This window comes from Dromiciops gliroides, chromosome 1 (assembly GCF_019393635.1).
Source record: "Dromiciops gliroides isolate mDroGli1 chromosome 1, mDroGli1.pri, whole genome shotgun sequence".
NCBI classification, from domain to species: Eukaryota; Metazoa; Chordata; class Mammalia; order Microbiotheria; family Microbiotheriidae; genus Dromiciops; species Dromiciops gliroides.
The window spans coordinates 582,679,303-582,692,222 of record NC_057861.1 but is presented as its reverse complement, the minus strand read 5'-3'; the positions used below and the strand labels follow the sequence as shown (position 1 = coordinate 582,692,222).

Genomic DNA, 12,920 nt, shown 5'->3' with positions numbered 1-12,920 from the left:
AGTGTCAAGTGTCTGAGGTCAGATCAGGGCAGCGTCTTAATCTGCACCCAGGCAAGAGGATTCAAGAAAAAAGTCTGAGTCAAAAGCCAAGCGGACCCTTATACCATCGAACAAATTAACTGAATATATGACAAAAATTATTCTTGATTTTGTACTATGTTGACACAGCCTGACGGAGTCACTTTAAAAAAGTTCTTTCTTCTATTTCTACTAGGGTAAAAGGATATGGGCAATATTTAGGGATCTGGTCTTCCCTCTCACCCCACCCCACCCTTGCCAATTGTTGACGAATAATTTTGTATGCCAGTGAGACAATATTTCATTTTCTAAAGTAAGGACTACATCTATTTATCTGTCTATAAGCCATGCCTGGCTGCTTCCATTTCTTGCCCCACATACTTTTATTCTCACAGCTAAACAATGAAATTGCTAGTTATATTGTTCAGAGATGGCTCAGTAGGTTGATGACATTGATTGAAGTATTTCACATTAGTCTTGTGTTCTCAATTGACCATAATCACAATATACTCTGATAACATGGTATTGTAGTGCCATTGCTTGCATCCTTCTACAGGTATTATTTGGAGCATGGATCTTTCGGTCAGGCATTATATCTTCTTCTTCTTCTTCTTCTTCTTCTTCTTCTTCTTCTTCTTCTTCTTCTTCTTCTTCTTCTTCTTTTTTTGTGGGGCAATGAAGGTTGAATGACTTGCCCAGGGTCACACAGCTAGTGTCAAGTATCTGAGGCCGAATTTGTACTCAGATCCTCCTGAATTCAGGGCCAGTGCTTTATCCACTGTGCCACCTAGCTGCTCCCTATATCTAATTCTATATCTTGTACTCTAGCACATAATGCATTAATAATAGTAACATTTTATTTTGTACAGTATGATTCATAACCTGATCTAATTTGTATCTCGTTGCAACTAACAAATGTTCTCCTTCTGAATCAGCATTATCCAGATGGTATTACTGACCAAAATTAGACCACGTAGCCCTCTTTTTAGCCCCATAAGCATTGAACAATATTAATATTTCTTAATATGGATTACACATACAGGCCATGCAATAAGTCTAAATTGGCATTTGTGTGGTATGTGCATAGTACAAAATCAGAGGGGAAAATCAACAATATTTAAGTTGTTATGCAAGTGTTTTGTTATAATGAATTGGTAACATTAATTTGACTTGAAGAATCATATTACAATTATACAGCTGTCTCTTGTAAAGTCCCTGATTTTTATAAAAGAAAACACTTTTGATGATATATATATATATATTTTTTTTGGTGGGGCAGTGGGGATTAAGTGACTTGCCCAGGGTCACACAGCTAGCAAGTGTCAAGTGTCTGAGGCCAGATTTGAACTCAGGTATTCCTGACTCCAGGGCCAGTGCTCTATCCACTGCGCCACCTAGCTGCCCCCCCCTAAGAAAACACTTTTTAATGGCGGAATATAGTTCTGAGCTGGCTCTCAACATTTTGGTAGGTTTGCATGTATATCTTCATTCCAACCAGTACTGATTCTTTAGATGAACAAAACTATAAGATACCACGTATTATCCTTTTACTTCTCTGATTAATACATTTTCTCTGCAGAATGCGGTATTTTCAGGGCAGTTCTTGATGTTCAAGAATCTAATATAATATATGGAAAGGCTTTAGTGATTTAAAAAAAAAACTTTCGTTGTTTGCTTCTAATTGATGCATTCTACAATACAGTACAAAGAAAAAACATTTATTAAGTGTAAACTATGTGTCAAACACTGTACTAAGCACTGGGGGTATAAAAAAGAAAGAGTCCCTGTCCTCAAGGAATTTACTATCTAATGGTAGGAGACAATATACAAAAGGAAGTTGAAAAGAGGGGGCTACACAGTCAAATGTACCTGACTGGGGGGTGGGGTGGAGCTGGGGCAGGGGACCCATGATGATGAGGGTAGAGTTTAATCCAAGCAGAGGATCTGGAGGCAAAGGAAGGGATGACTAGGATTCTTAGCCTTCTATAAAAGGAGGCTTTGGGAAGAGGGTTCTTTTGTTTTATTTTGTTTTGCTTAGCCCTCCAGTCAGAGGGGCAGAAGCAACTGAGGATACTGATGAGGTATGAGTAGCAAAGTGGAAGCAAACTCCATGATGATGAGTTTTATGGTGATGAATTTATTTGGGCTGGAGTTAGGGGGCAACGATGATTTGTTTAGTTGTGTCCTATTCTAGGTGATCCTATTTGGAGTTTTCTCAGCAAAGAGACTGGGAAGGGTTTACCATTTTGTTCTCCAGCTCATTTTTACAGATGAGGAAACTGAGGCAAATGGGATTAAGTGACTTGCCCAGGGTCACACAGCTAGTAGATGTCTGAGGCCAGGGTTGGGGATACTCATGGGGAGCCTAAGTCTGGTCCAGTTCAGCCTGAGGGTCCTGAGGCAGCTCAAGGGTTTCCTCTTCTCCCACCCTGCTCAATTTTTGAGGCAGTGAAGGGGATGAATTAAACTTACCTGGCCAAACCCCACCTGCTCCAAGTTGGGAGTAGAGATTCTACCACTGCACAACTGAGCTTCTCACATGCAAAAATGTGGCAACTAGTCAACTTAGCTCCAAATTGGGAGCTTTTCCTGCAAGACAATATTCCACTATCACCCAGCTCATTGTGTTTCTGCCTTTGACCCAGCTTTGGACAACATAGTCCAGGACAATTGGCTGGCTTAATTTAGTTGTATTCAGATGTTCCCACATCCTATACAAATAAGGTTAATATTCACTTAGTTGGGGCAGCTAGGTGGTATAGTGGATAAAGCAATGGCCCTGGATTCAGGAGGACCTGAGTTCAAATCCAGCCCCAGACACTTGACACGTGCTAGCTGTGTGACCCTGGGGAAGTCATTTAACCCTCATTGCCCCGCCAAAAAAAATATTCACTTAGTTGTTCAAGTCATTGATGATTATTTTGTTTTAGTCTGAATATTTCATTTTTAGCTTAATAATTTTTTTGTGCCTATGATGAGCAAGGGCCTCCTGAGGTGTGGGGTTTGCTGCCTCTGCTTGCTAGGGTCTAAGGATGGTATTGCTTTTTCCTTCCAGAATTTAGTAATTTTCCCCCTTTGTCCAAGGTGATTAAGAACACAGTTGTTAGATCTGTGATTTCCCTAGTATAGAGAATTCTCTGGTGAAGAAAACCTCTTACTTCCCATACAGATCAGCATCTTTTCTGTAACTTCATGTTTCAGAGAGTTGCCTAGAGGTTTAGTAACTTGCCCAGAGTCACACAGCTAGAATATGTCAGAGACAGGATTTGAATCCTAGTCCTCTTGGCTTCAAGACCAGCTCTCTAGCCACTATACCCTGTTGCCTCCATTCAAGTCATAATCCCAAAGTATCATTCTCTGGAAGTAGCACTTCTTATTACTTCTGGCCACTGGAAGATTTTTTGTTTTCTCTATGAGATTGTTCATTAGGACAGAGATAGATGGGTTTTTTCCTCCCTTTTCTGCGCCTGCTGTAATAATAATCATGACGTATGGTGCAATGCCTCCTTGGGAGAAATGACTAGATTGCCAGCTAGAAGCTGGAGAGTCTAGTGTTCTCAGAGGAACCTGTGGGGATAGCAACAGATGGGTCATTGTGTTCATTCATTTCTTTTTTTTTAATTTTTAATTTTTTTTTTAGTGAGGCAATTGGGATTAAGTGACTTGCCCAGGGTCACACAGCTAGTAAGTGTTAAGTGTCTGAGGCCGGATTTGAACTCAGGTACTCCTGAATCTAGGGCCGGTGCTTTATCCACTGCACCACCTAGCCCTGTGTTCATTCATTTCTAATAGATAACAATGTCTTTACTTGCATTGTTTCTGATTTCTGTAGCCCCTGTAAAGATGGAAAGAAATCAGTCAAACAGATAGCATGTTTTCCAAGAAAAGAGATAGCTCTAAGTTTCTGGGGGTGGGGGGTGGGGCAAATTTGTGATAGTACTAAGGACTTGAACAACTGGCATGCACGTCAATCCTCACCTTCTCTCTCCTTCCCATGACTTAGAATAGAAAATGAGATATCTTGAAAACAAGTAGATTTTTTTGTAGAGTGCTTCATGATTACATCATAAGCAACTGGAACATTTCAATTAAATTCAGCAAACGTTAATTAAAAGCTCACAGTCTACTATGCTAGGTGCTGAGGAAGGTAGAGAGGACCCATAAATAGGATATATAGAACTTATTCCCTCATAGAGCTTACTCTATGGGGACTATAATACATTGTTGTTGTTGAGTTGTTCAGTTGTGTCCAGCTCTTTGTGACCCTATGGACCATACAATCTGTGGGGTTGTCTTAGCAAAGATACTGTAGTCAGTCATTTTGATGTAGGAGGCAAAAAGGGGCAGCTAGGTGGCACAGTGGTTAGAGCACCAGCCCTGGAGTCAAGAGTACCTGAGTTCAAGTCCGGCCTCAGAAACTTAACACTTACTAGCTGTGTAACCCTGGGCAAGTCACTTAATCCCAATTGCCTCACTAAAAAAAAAAATAGAAAAGAAAAGAAAAACCTAAGACCCAAGCTCTAATTAAGATATTAGCTAATATATTAATTAATAATAATTAATTAATTAAGATATTAGCTAAGATATTAATTAAGATATTATGACTCCCTTTTAGGAGTCAGACCCCAGTTAATGGATAACTTATGCTAGGTTCTTGTACCCACATAAATCAGTACCCATAACAGGAACAGAGGGATCTAGGCCATGGAGACCTGAAGACAATAAAGGCAATGACAAGGGTATAGAAATTCTAATGAAAAATGGAGATATTTTGAAACTAGCCATGGAAATCAGAAAGAGACATGCGCAGAAAAGGCCAAATTTGTCCCCAGATTCACCTTATGACGTGTAAACCCCCAAAACACACCTCCACAGAAAAAGGTACCCACCTCGGGGGTTGGCTTAGGAACCCAGGAATTCCAAATTAGGATAAGCCCTCTCCTGTACCTCCCCAAGGTGGAGAATATTATAATGAGGACAGACCCTCCCCTGTACCTCCCTAAGGTAGAGATTATTATAATGAGACTGATAATCAATTTATCCATACTATAAATATAACTGTCTTTCTTTTCCTTACTTGAGAGATACCTTTCCACTATTCTGGTTCTCCCCCTGTGGTCACCCACATTACTGCAACAAAACTGGGAAACTGAGTCACTGAGTCTTGTAATTCTTTTAGGATGATTCATGATCAATTTGACCCCAAATTTGCCCACATCATTTGGCCCCAATTTGACCCCAAATTCCATCCCACATGAATTTCTTTCTCTAGTGGATTAGGGTAACCCAGAGCTGAGGTGACTTGCCTGGGGTGGGAGGCAGGCTGGGGGAGTGTCATCAGTATAACCATAAGTGTTTGAGGCTGGATTTGAATTCAAGTCTTCCTGACTCCAGGCCCATCACTCTATCCACTGAGCCACCTAGCTGCCTCCTTATAATAAATACAAGAAATATAGTACAAAACAATCCATGCTAAGAGAGATATAGACAGATTGGTATGTGAGATCCAAATGGCAGTTGGGGGTGGGGAAGGCCATTATTGATTGAATAAATCAAGGAAAGCATCATGTAGGAGAGAATATTCAAGTTGTGCTTTGGGTAGGAAAGTAGCAGGTAGAAAAGGGTGGGGAGGGAGATAGAGGCATAGTTACAGAGGTAGGAGAGTATGGGGATCCTGAAGCCCAAGGGGGAAAAGAATAACCATCAACAATGTCAATTGCTGACTAGCAGTCATGGAGGTCAATTTTTAAAAGAAGTTTATCAGTAATTGGGGAAGAGTGTGATCCTAGGCACAAAAGAAGGGAAACTGCGGGGCATGTATGAGGAAAGGAGAGTAACATGATTTGGCTGAAGGCTCGAGTAAATGAAAGGAGTAGCAAGAGAAAAGACTAGAAAGTTAGGGTATCAGATTATGAAAGGCTTCAAATGTCGAGACAAAGGAGTTTGAGCTTTGAGAAGAAGTAGATATTCCTCTTTTCTGTCTCCCACTCCTCTGAATGGAGCCACTCTTTCCCCAAGGAATTGCAAGGGATCCCTGAGATTTGCCCCAGGCCCTTGCCACAGAGAAAACCTTCCTCAAGCTTCTATTTACTTAGCATTCTCCTATCTTACTATGGGCTTTATTTGTGCCCAGGTTAATATAGGACAGTCTGAATTCCCTTTGATCACTGCTTTTGGGGAGTTTAATAATATGCTATCAATCTTTTTTTTTTTTAAATCTTAGGTTCATTTCTAATTCCAAGCTTGTAGAAATGTTAGTGATTAGAAACAGAACCTCTAATTCTTTATCATTCTTTTAGCCTACAGTTGCCCTTTGGTTGAAGTCACTTGGGCACAGAGGCTGTGGCAGCTTGCTACTCCCAACTCCCATTTTCAGCTCAATTATACTTTCCCTTACATCACTGCCTCTCACATATGTCTCTTGCTCTTCTCCTTCCTTTAGGAAGTGTAAGGGCTGGGCTTCTAGTCATAGTCTCAAGACACTCCAAAGCTCAAGTAGACAAGCAATGGTAAACCCTTGGTTCACTTAATTGTTCAGGTCATGCGTGATTATTTTATTTTAATCTGAATATTTTATTTGTATCTTAACAAGTAAGATACAAAAGGATTAAAGCAGTGTGGAGATTGGATCAGAGGTGGGAGAGAGGAGAGGCAGGAGTGCTCTAGGAGGCTATTGTGATAATACAGTGGGTGTTAATGAGAGCTCACTCAGATCAGGGTGGGGACGGGTGAGTAGAGAAGGTAGAATCAAAATGATGATAATTGAAAATAAGAAGAGAGGGGGTGAAGAGACAAAGAGAAGGCCATGTTTTGGGACAAATGGTGGTGCCACAGATAGAAATAGTGAAGTCAGCAGGAGGAAAAGGTTTTAGGGGAAAGTCATATTGGATTTGAGGTGCCAGTGGAACATCTAAGTGGAGCTGGAAATGTTGGTTTGGAGCTTGGGTCAGAGCCAGAGATATGAATTTGTGAGTGACCTGCATTGAGGTGATACTCAAAGTTATGAAAGTGATTGAGATTTCCAAGGGAGATAGTACAGAGGGGAAAAAGCAGGGGGCCCAGGACAGAACTCTAGGGGAACACCTACCTTAAAGGGTCAAAGGGGACACCTACTTTAAAAGATGAAAACAAGGTGCCAGTGACAGAAACAGAAAAAGAAATGGCTAGCGAAGTGGGAAAATTGGGTGAGTCAGGTGTTCTAAAAGCCAGAAGAGATGAGTGATGTTATAAGGGAGATATAGCAAAAGTGCAAATATTGTATAGCAGTCAGGGAGAAGAATGAAAAAAAAAAAGACCATTGGGTTTGGCCATTTGGTGATTATTATCCTGGAAAAAGTAGTTTCTGTAGAGTTGGGAGATGAAAATTAGATTACAAAGGGATAAGGAAGGAGAGACACTCATGTAGGCAGCTTTTTAAAGAACTTTAAGGGGCAGCTAGGTGGTGCAATGGATAAAACACTGGGTCATAGATTCAGGAGGACCTGAGTTCAAATTCGACCTCAGACACTTGACACTTACTAGCTGTGTGACCCTGGACAAGTCACTTAACCCTCATTGCCCCCTGAATGGGTAGGAGAGAGATGGGATGTTGGGAGTTATTAAGTGTTAAGTATTAAGTGAAGGCTTTTTTTCTTTTTTCTTTTCCTTTGAAAGATCAGGAGATCTGAACCTATCCGTAGGAAGATATGAAGAAACTAATAAAGATTCATGGAAGAAAGGGTTGACTTATTTTTGTCATCATGTATAGAAGTATAATTATATATTCTAATAAGCCATTATATTACACTCATACATATATCATGGGTGTATATCCTTGTGTAAAATTTCAGTTTAACAGGTTTCCTCTTAGCTAGATTCATGGAAGATAAGAATATAAACCATTGTGTGGTTAAGAATCATCTGTTGCTGGAAATATATATTTCTGTCGACCTGGCCTTTTATAATTATCTTGTATCCCTTCTGAGTCATTGACATTCTCAGGAGAAGCAAGGCACCAAGCCAGGATGTGGGTCCAAAGGTAGAAAGCCACTCCAGAACTTTTTCAGAATTATTTAAATTGTCTCATTGTCACTCTAAAACAGTGCAAATGGACAGGTGTTTCCCCTTTTGCTGCAAGGCTGAAATTTTGTCTTTTATGAAGATTCCAAAATTAGATTAGTACATCTTAAAATAACCATACCCTAAAGAATAGGATCATTGGATACAAAACATCAGATACAATCCAGATACTAGTTTTGCTAAACATATGTGCTTTATATTATTAAAATCACTGTATTTTTGTGACTGACAATGTTATTCAGCATTTCTGGAAAGTAATTTATTACTGTAACACTTTTGTAAGCACTTAGGATCATAGATTTTGAGACAAAAGGGAGCTAGAGGCCTTTCCAATTAGTTTTATTGTATCTGGGGATATGATATCCTTACTTCTCCTTTTAGTTCACATGCCTACAGATATTAATTATTCCCTTACTGTTACACACAAAGATGCAAATAATACAGAGGTATACATATGCATAGTCACAGAAAAACAATCCTTCCCCAAACCCTTGTCCATACACCAACACTGACACATTTGCATTATTCACTCAAAGATGGATACATCGTCCACAGACATGCTCACGAATCCCACACAAAGCTGGTCAGCCTGCTTCCAGATGATGCATGGCACTCACAGATACAACCATATAACGAAACCCGTACAAACCCCAGGCACTGTTAACCTTTCCTCAAGACACCAGAAGCACACATACAGCCTGGGACAAGCGTCTTGCTCACTTTCCCTTGGCTGCTCTGTTTTTGTTGCTGTTGTTCTCAGAGTTATTTCCCGGCCCTCTTCTTGCAACCAACCCCCCCCCCCCCCGACCTTTCCCGAAGTCACTATTGCGCATGTGCTCCGCATCCCTCCCCTTCCTGGGTACCAGTCGGGCGCTCCCGGACTCTGCCGGCGGAAGAGATGCAGCAGCGTCACGGGCGCCCAGCCCCTTAAAACGCTGCTGGCCGGAGCCACCTCCCTCCTTGCAGCCCGCTGGGGGTGATGGAGTAAAGGAGACCCATCGACCCGACCCGCCGGTGGTACAGGCAATGGAGTTAAAGCAATCCTTGTCCGCCCACCTGGAGGCTGAAAAGCCGCTGAGGCGCTATGGGGCCGTGGAGGAGACGGAGTGGAAAGCAGAGGGACTGGCGAGAAGTGAGTACCCGGGCGGGGAGAGTGGAGCAGCCCTGCAACCACGCTGCTGGTTGCTTAAGCGCGGTAAAAGCTAGAGACCGTTCCCTGCCCGACTGAAGAAGGCGCCCCCGCAGCCCAGGGGGGCGATGCGCAGCGCCGAGCGGGCTTAGGCTGCTAACAAAGGGGGACCGGCACGTCATTCCTGCTGGTTCCCAGCCTAGCCTATGTGTCCTCTGTCCAGGGGACTTTGCGAAGAGAGAGCCCAGTGGGAGATGGACAGGGGGACAACGATTCCTGGGCTCTGGTTTGGGCTTTCGAAATCCTGGTCCAGTCGTTTTCAGACGGTCCTTGAAGTGGGCTCTCTTCTCAGTTGCAGGCAGGCAGGGGTGAAGGATGATTTTCCCACCCTGATGCCAGGAGAACAAGTGGACGCTACATTTCTGAAAGAGGCAGTTGTCCACGATCAGTTTTCTTGGTTGAGGGTGCATGCGAAATTTTCAGCATTCCTTCTTTCTCTCCAGGCACACATGCCTACTTCACCTCTTCAGTGGGGAGAAGGTGGCACTTGGCTCAACTAAAAGGCTTTGGTTTGTATGTGCTGTCATTGTATAACAGATGGGTTCTGTTTGCTAAATGTCTAAGATCTTCAGTGCAAAGAGCATCTTTCCAAAGATGAAGGATTTTTTCGAAGGATGCAACAGTTGACACTTCTGCCCCCAGAGTCCAAAGGCAGGAGGGTGCTTCCTGAGGGCACTAATCCTCATTGCAAAAACCTAGTGAGACTCCAAGTGCCCTTCACCTTGCTTGCCTTAATGCAGCTGTTCACCAGATGTTGTAAAAGGCTGTCTTGTTTCCCTTTCTCATCCAGCCTGTAAATTCCTGCCTTTGCTCTAGATAACTGTTCTCAGAATCAGTCATAAAGCTACTGGGGTAGAAATGCGGGTTTCATAGACACATGAAATATTTGGTTTAATTTTTATTCCGGTTTTCTTGGGCAACTTCCAATCCCTACGTGTGTGTTCTTTGCATCATCTCTGCCCAGTAGCGAATTGTTTTCACGTTCTTCCCTTCTCGAGTCATTGAGATTTAGAAAGTCTTCTTAGAATGGCACAGATGTGTTCTGATTCAGGTGTATTCAGTTGAATAGGGACTACAGATTAATTCATGTTTGGATTGCTGGGGTGTTTTACAGTATAGCACAGGGCTCTATACTATCTTACCCCTTTCTTTTTTTTTCTTCTGATTCCATCTTTCCAATATTCTCCTACCTTCTTAATGTTTCTGCTGTGATAGTTTTGTTGCAGTATCTGTTATGGGATAAGGACTGAATGTATCAATATTTCTTAAAAGTAGATTGAAAAGATTCCCAGGACATGTCCATTAATTTCACAAGCATGAGGCTGCTCTGACGGTTTCTGGAGTCTACCATGTTGTGGCCCAATAGACGTAGTTTTGGACCTGCTAAACTGATGTTAATTTAGATGCAACTTTTGATAGCATCTATAGAAATGACCTGCCTTTTTTTTTTTTTTACATGGTAACACTGGAATAACGCTGAGCTATTGGTCATCACTCCCATTTCCTTATTGTAGCCTTTTCTTGCTCTGTGAACTTCTTAATCTTTTAGGTCATAAGCTTTAGGGTGTTCAGAGCTTTCAAAGATTCCTTTATGTCTTTCTTGCAGTAATCAAAACCTATCCTCATGCTTTTTAGAACTCTGCCCACAGATTCTGGTCTGTTTTTATAGCTATCTTAAAATCCAAGGGTTTTTTGTTTGTTTGTTTTTTGTTTTGTTTTGTTTTTACTCAGATTTGGAACCTTCTTAAGAAATTGATTTAGGATAAGGTTTGAAATCTAAGTTTGCTACTTGTTAGTTTTATCTTTTGGGGTTTCTCACTGTTGGCTATATAGTCTATTATAAGAGCTATTTTAGAGAAAAATAACAATAAGAAGCTCTTTGGGGACTCCTTCCTACCTTTCTATATCTACACCATCATGTATAAAATCTATGAAATGTATTTATATAGGTTAATATAATATGACGATCATTACTATTGGTTTCCAAAAATAAAAACACCAAGCTGATGTAAGGATCTGACATTTGATGTTGAGGTACTTTTTAAAATTTGCATAATGTGATAGAAATGTACACCCAAGGTAGTGATTCATTTGCCTTTTAGCAGGAGAAAGAGCTCTCTGTTGATAGAATTCTCTACATATTTAAATTTATTTTGTTAAACACTAATCATGTGCTTAATTAAAAGGTAACATGAAAGAGAGAAAGACCAGAGGGCTGATTTTTTTGGGAGAGAAGATTGTTTAAAATTCTCTTATTAAATGCCTTCATCAAAATGATGATGATGATAATAACAAAAAACTGAATTATCTAATTGAATAGAACAGATTTTAAACCAGATTTTCAAGCCATAGCTTCTACATATTCTAGTCTCTTCTTCTATATAACTGGAATAATAACCTTACTTTCCTTATAGGAAATTGCTTTGAATCTGTGGAAAGAGTTTCATGGGGAAAATGCTTTGGTTTTTTAAAAATCCTGACCTTTCTTCCCAATCACTTTCCTCTGTTATTGAGACCTGTCTCCTTTTGAATTTGAACTTGGCTTTTAAGGGTGGGTAGAATTTAGAGAGAAGGGGGAGAGGGGGAAGGGCACTCCAGGTATGTGGAAAAGCATCAGAGAAAGTATGGAGGTGGGAAAGAGCATGCTGTGTGCAAAGGACAAGAATAATGTAGAAGGCTCATGCAAAAATTTCCCCAAAAGCAAAGGAGAACATGATTCCTTTTTAAAGGCCCAAGTTTGTGGAATGACTAGTAAGTTGCTGACACCAGTCAAGCAAATGCATCGAAATGAACAATATTTCAGGTTTATCAAAATAGTGAAGATGGGAAAGAACCTAATATACATCCAGATCTTTTAAAAATAGATTCTCTATGAAGGTTTGGTTTGGTTACTCTTGGATGTGCGAGGCAGATGTTTCACAAATTTATTAACAGGGTTGGTTAAATCTTCAATTCAGTAAAGACTTCTTCAGCTTCATGGTAGAGTGGAAAGAGACCCAGATTTGGAGTCAGAGGACCTTCGTTCTTACCAGTGGCGTCTAATGGAATTTAACAATGGATTCTGTGCATTATAAACACTTTCACCATCATTTTCTTAAGTGCAGACATTCAATAAAACAACAAATCAAGCCCTGATTTGTAGCATTTGCTGATTTCTGAGGTGTAAATGCTCACAATGGAAAATTTAAAAATCAATTCCCCTAGGGCTGTTTGAGTTGACTCTAGTACATGCTGGGTTCTTACCAACAGTGTGACCTTAGGTATATCATTTCATCTCCCCAGGCCTCAGTTCTTCATCTGTAAAATGAGAGGGTTGGATTTGATGGTTTTTTGGGCTCCTTTCAAGCTCTAAATTCTCTGATCCCAGGATGTAAAGAATGAAACAAGGCCAGAGAGACAGTGTGGAATATTTACTAGTGGATAAAGCCAGGAACTTACATATAAGAAACTTGATTCTCAAAACAAAACCAAAAAAAGAGTAAGAAACTTGATTTTGATCTCTATACCATCACTGGAATGGTGGCCTACATTTTGCAAATTATTGTGGGGACATAATTGTATAGTTAAGAATTTAACATTGTTTTTGAGGGAACCTGGGGAGAGCTCAGGCAACTTCCTGGCTACTCTCCGCCATCTTGGCTCCGCCAATTGTAGA

At 40.8% G+C, this 12,920-nt stretch overlaps 1 protein-coding gene across 1 annotated transcript in view; it reads left to right on the top strand.

The window, feature by feature from the left end:
* Positions 1 to 8,915: 8,915 nt before the first annotated feature.
* Positions 8,916 to 12,920, top strand: part of BMERB1 (bMERB domain containing 1) — a 136,493-nt gene continuing 132,488 nt past the window's right edge. The window contains exon 1 of the mRNA XM_043979356.1: positions 8,916 to 9,208. Within this exon, the coding sequence (XP_043835291.1) occupies positions 9,103 to 9,208 (106 nt within the window). The 5' untranslated portion in view covers positions 8,916 to 9,102. The remainder of the gene's footprint in view (positions 9,209 to 12,920) is intronic.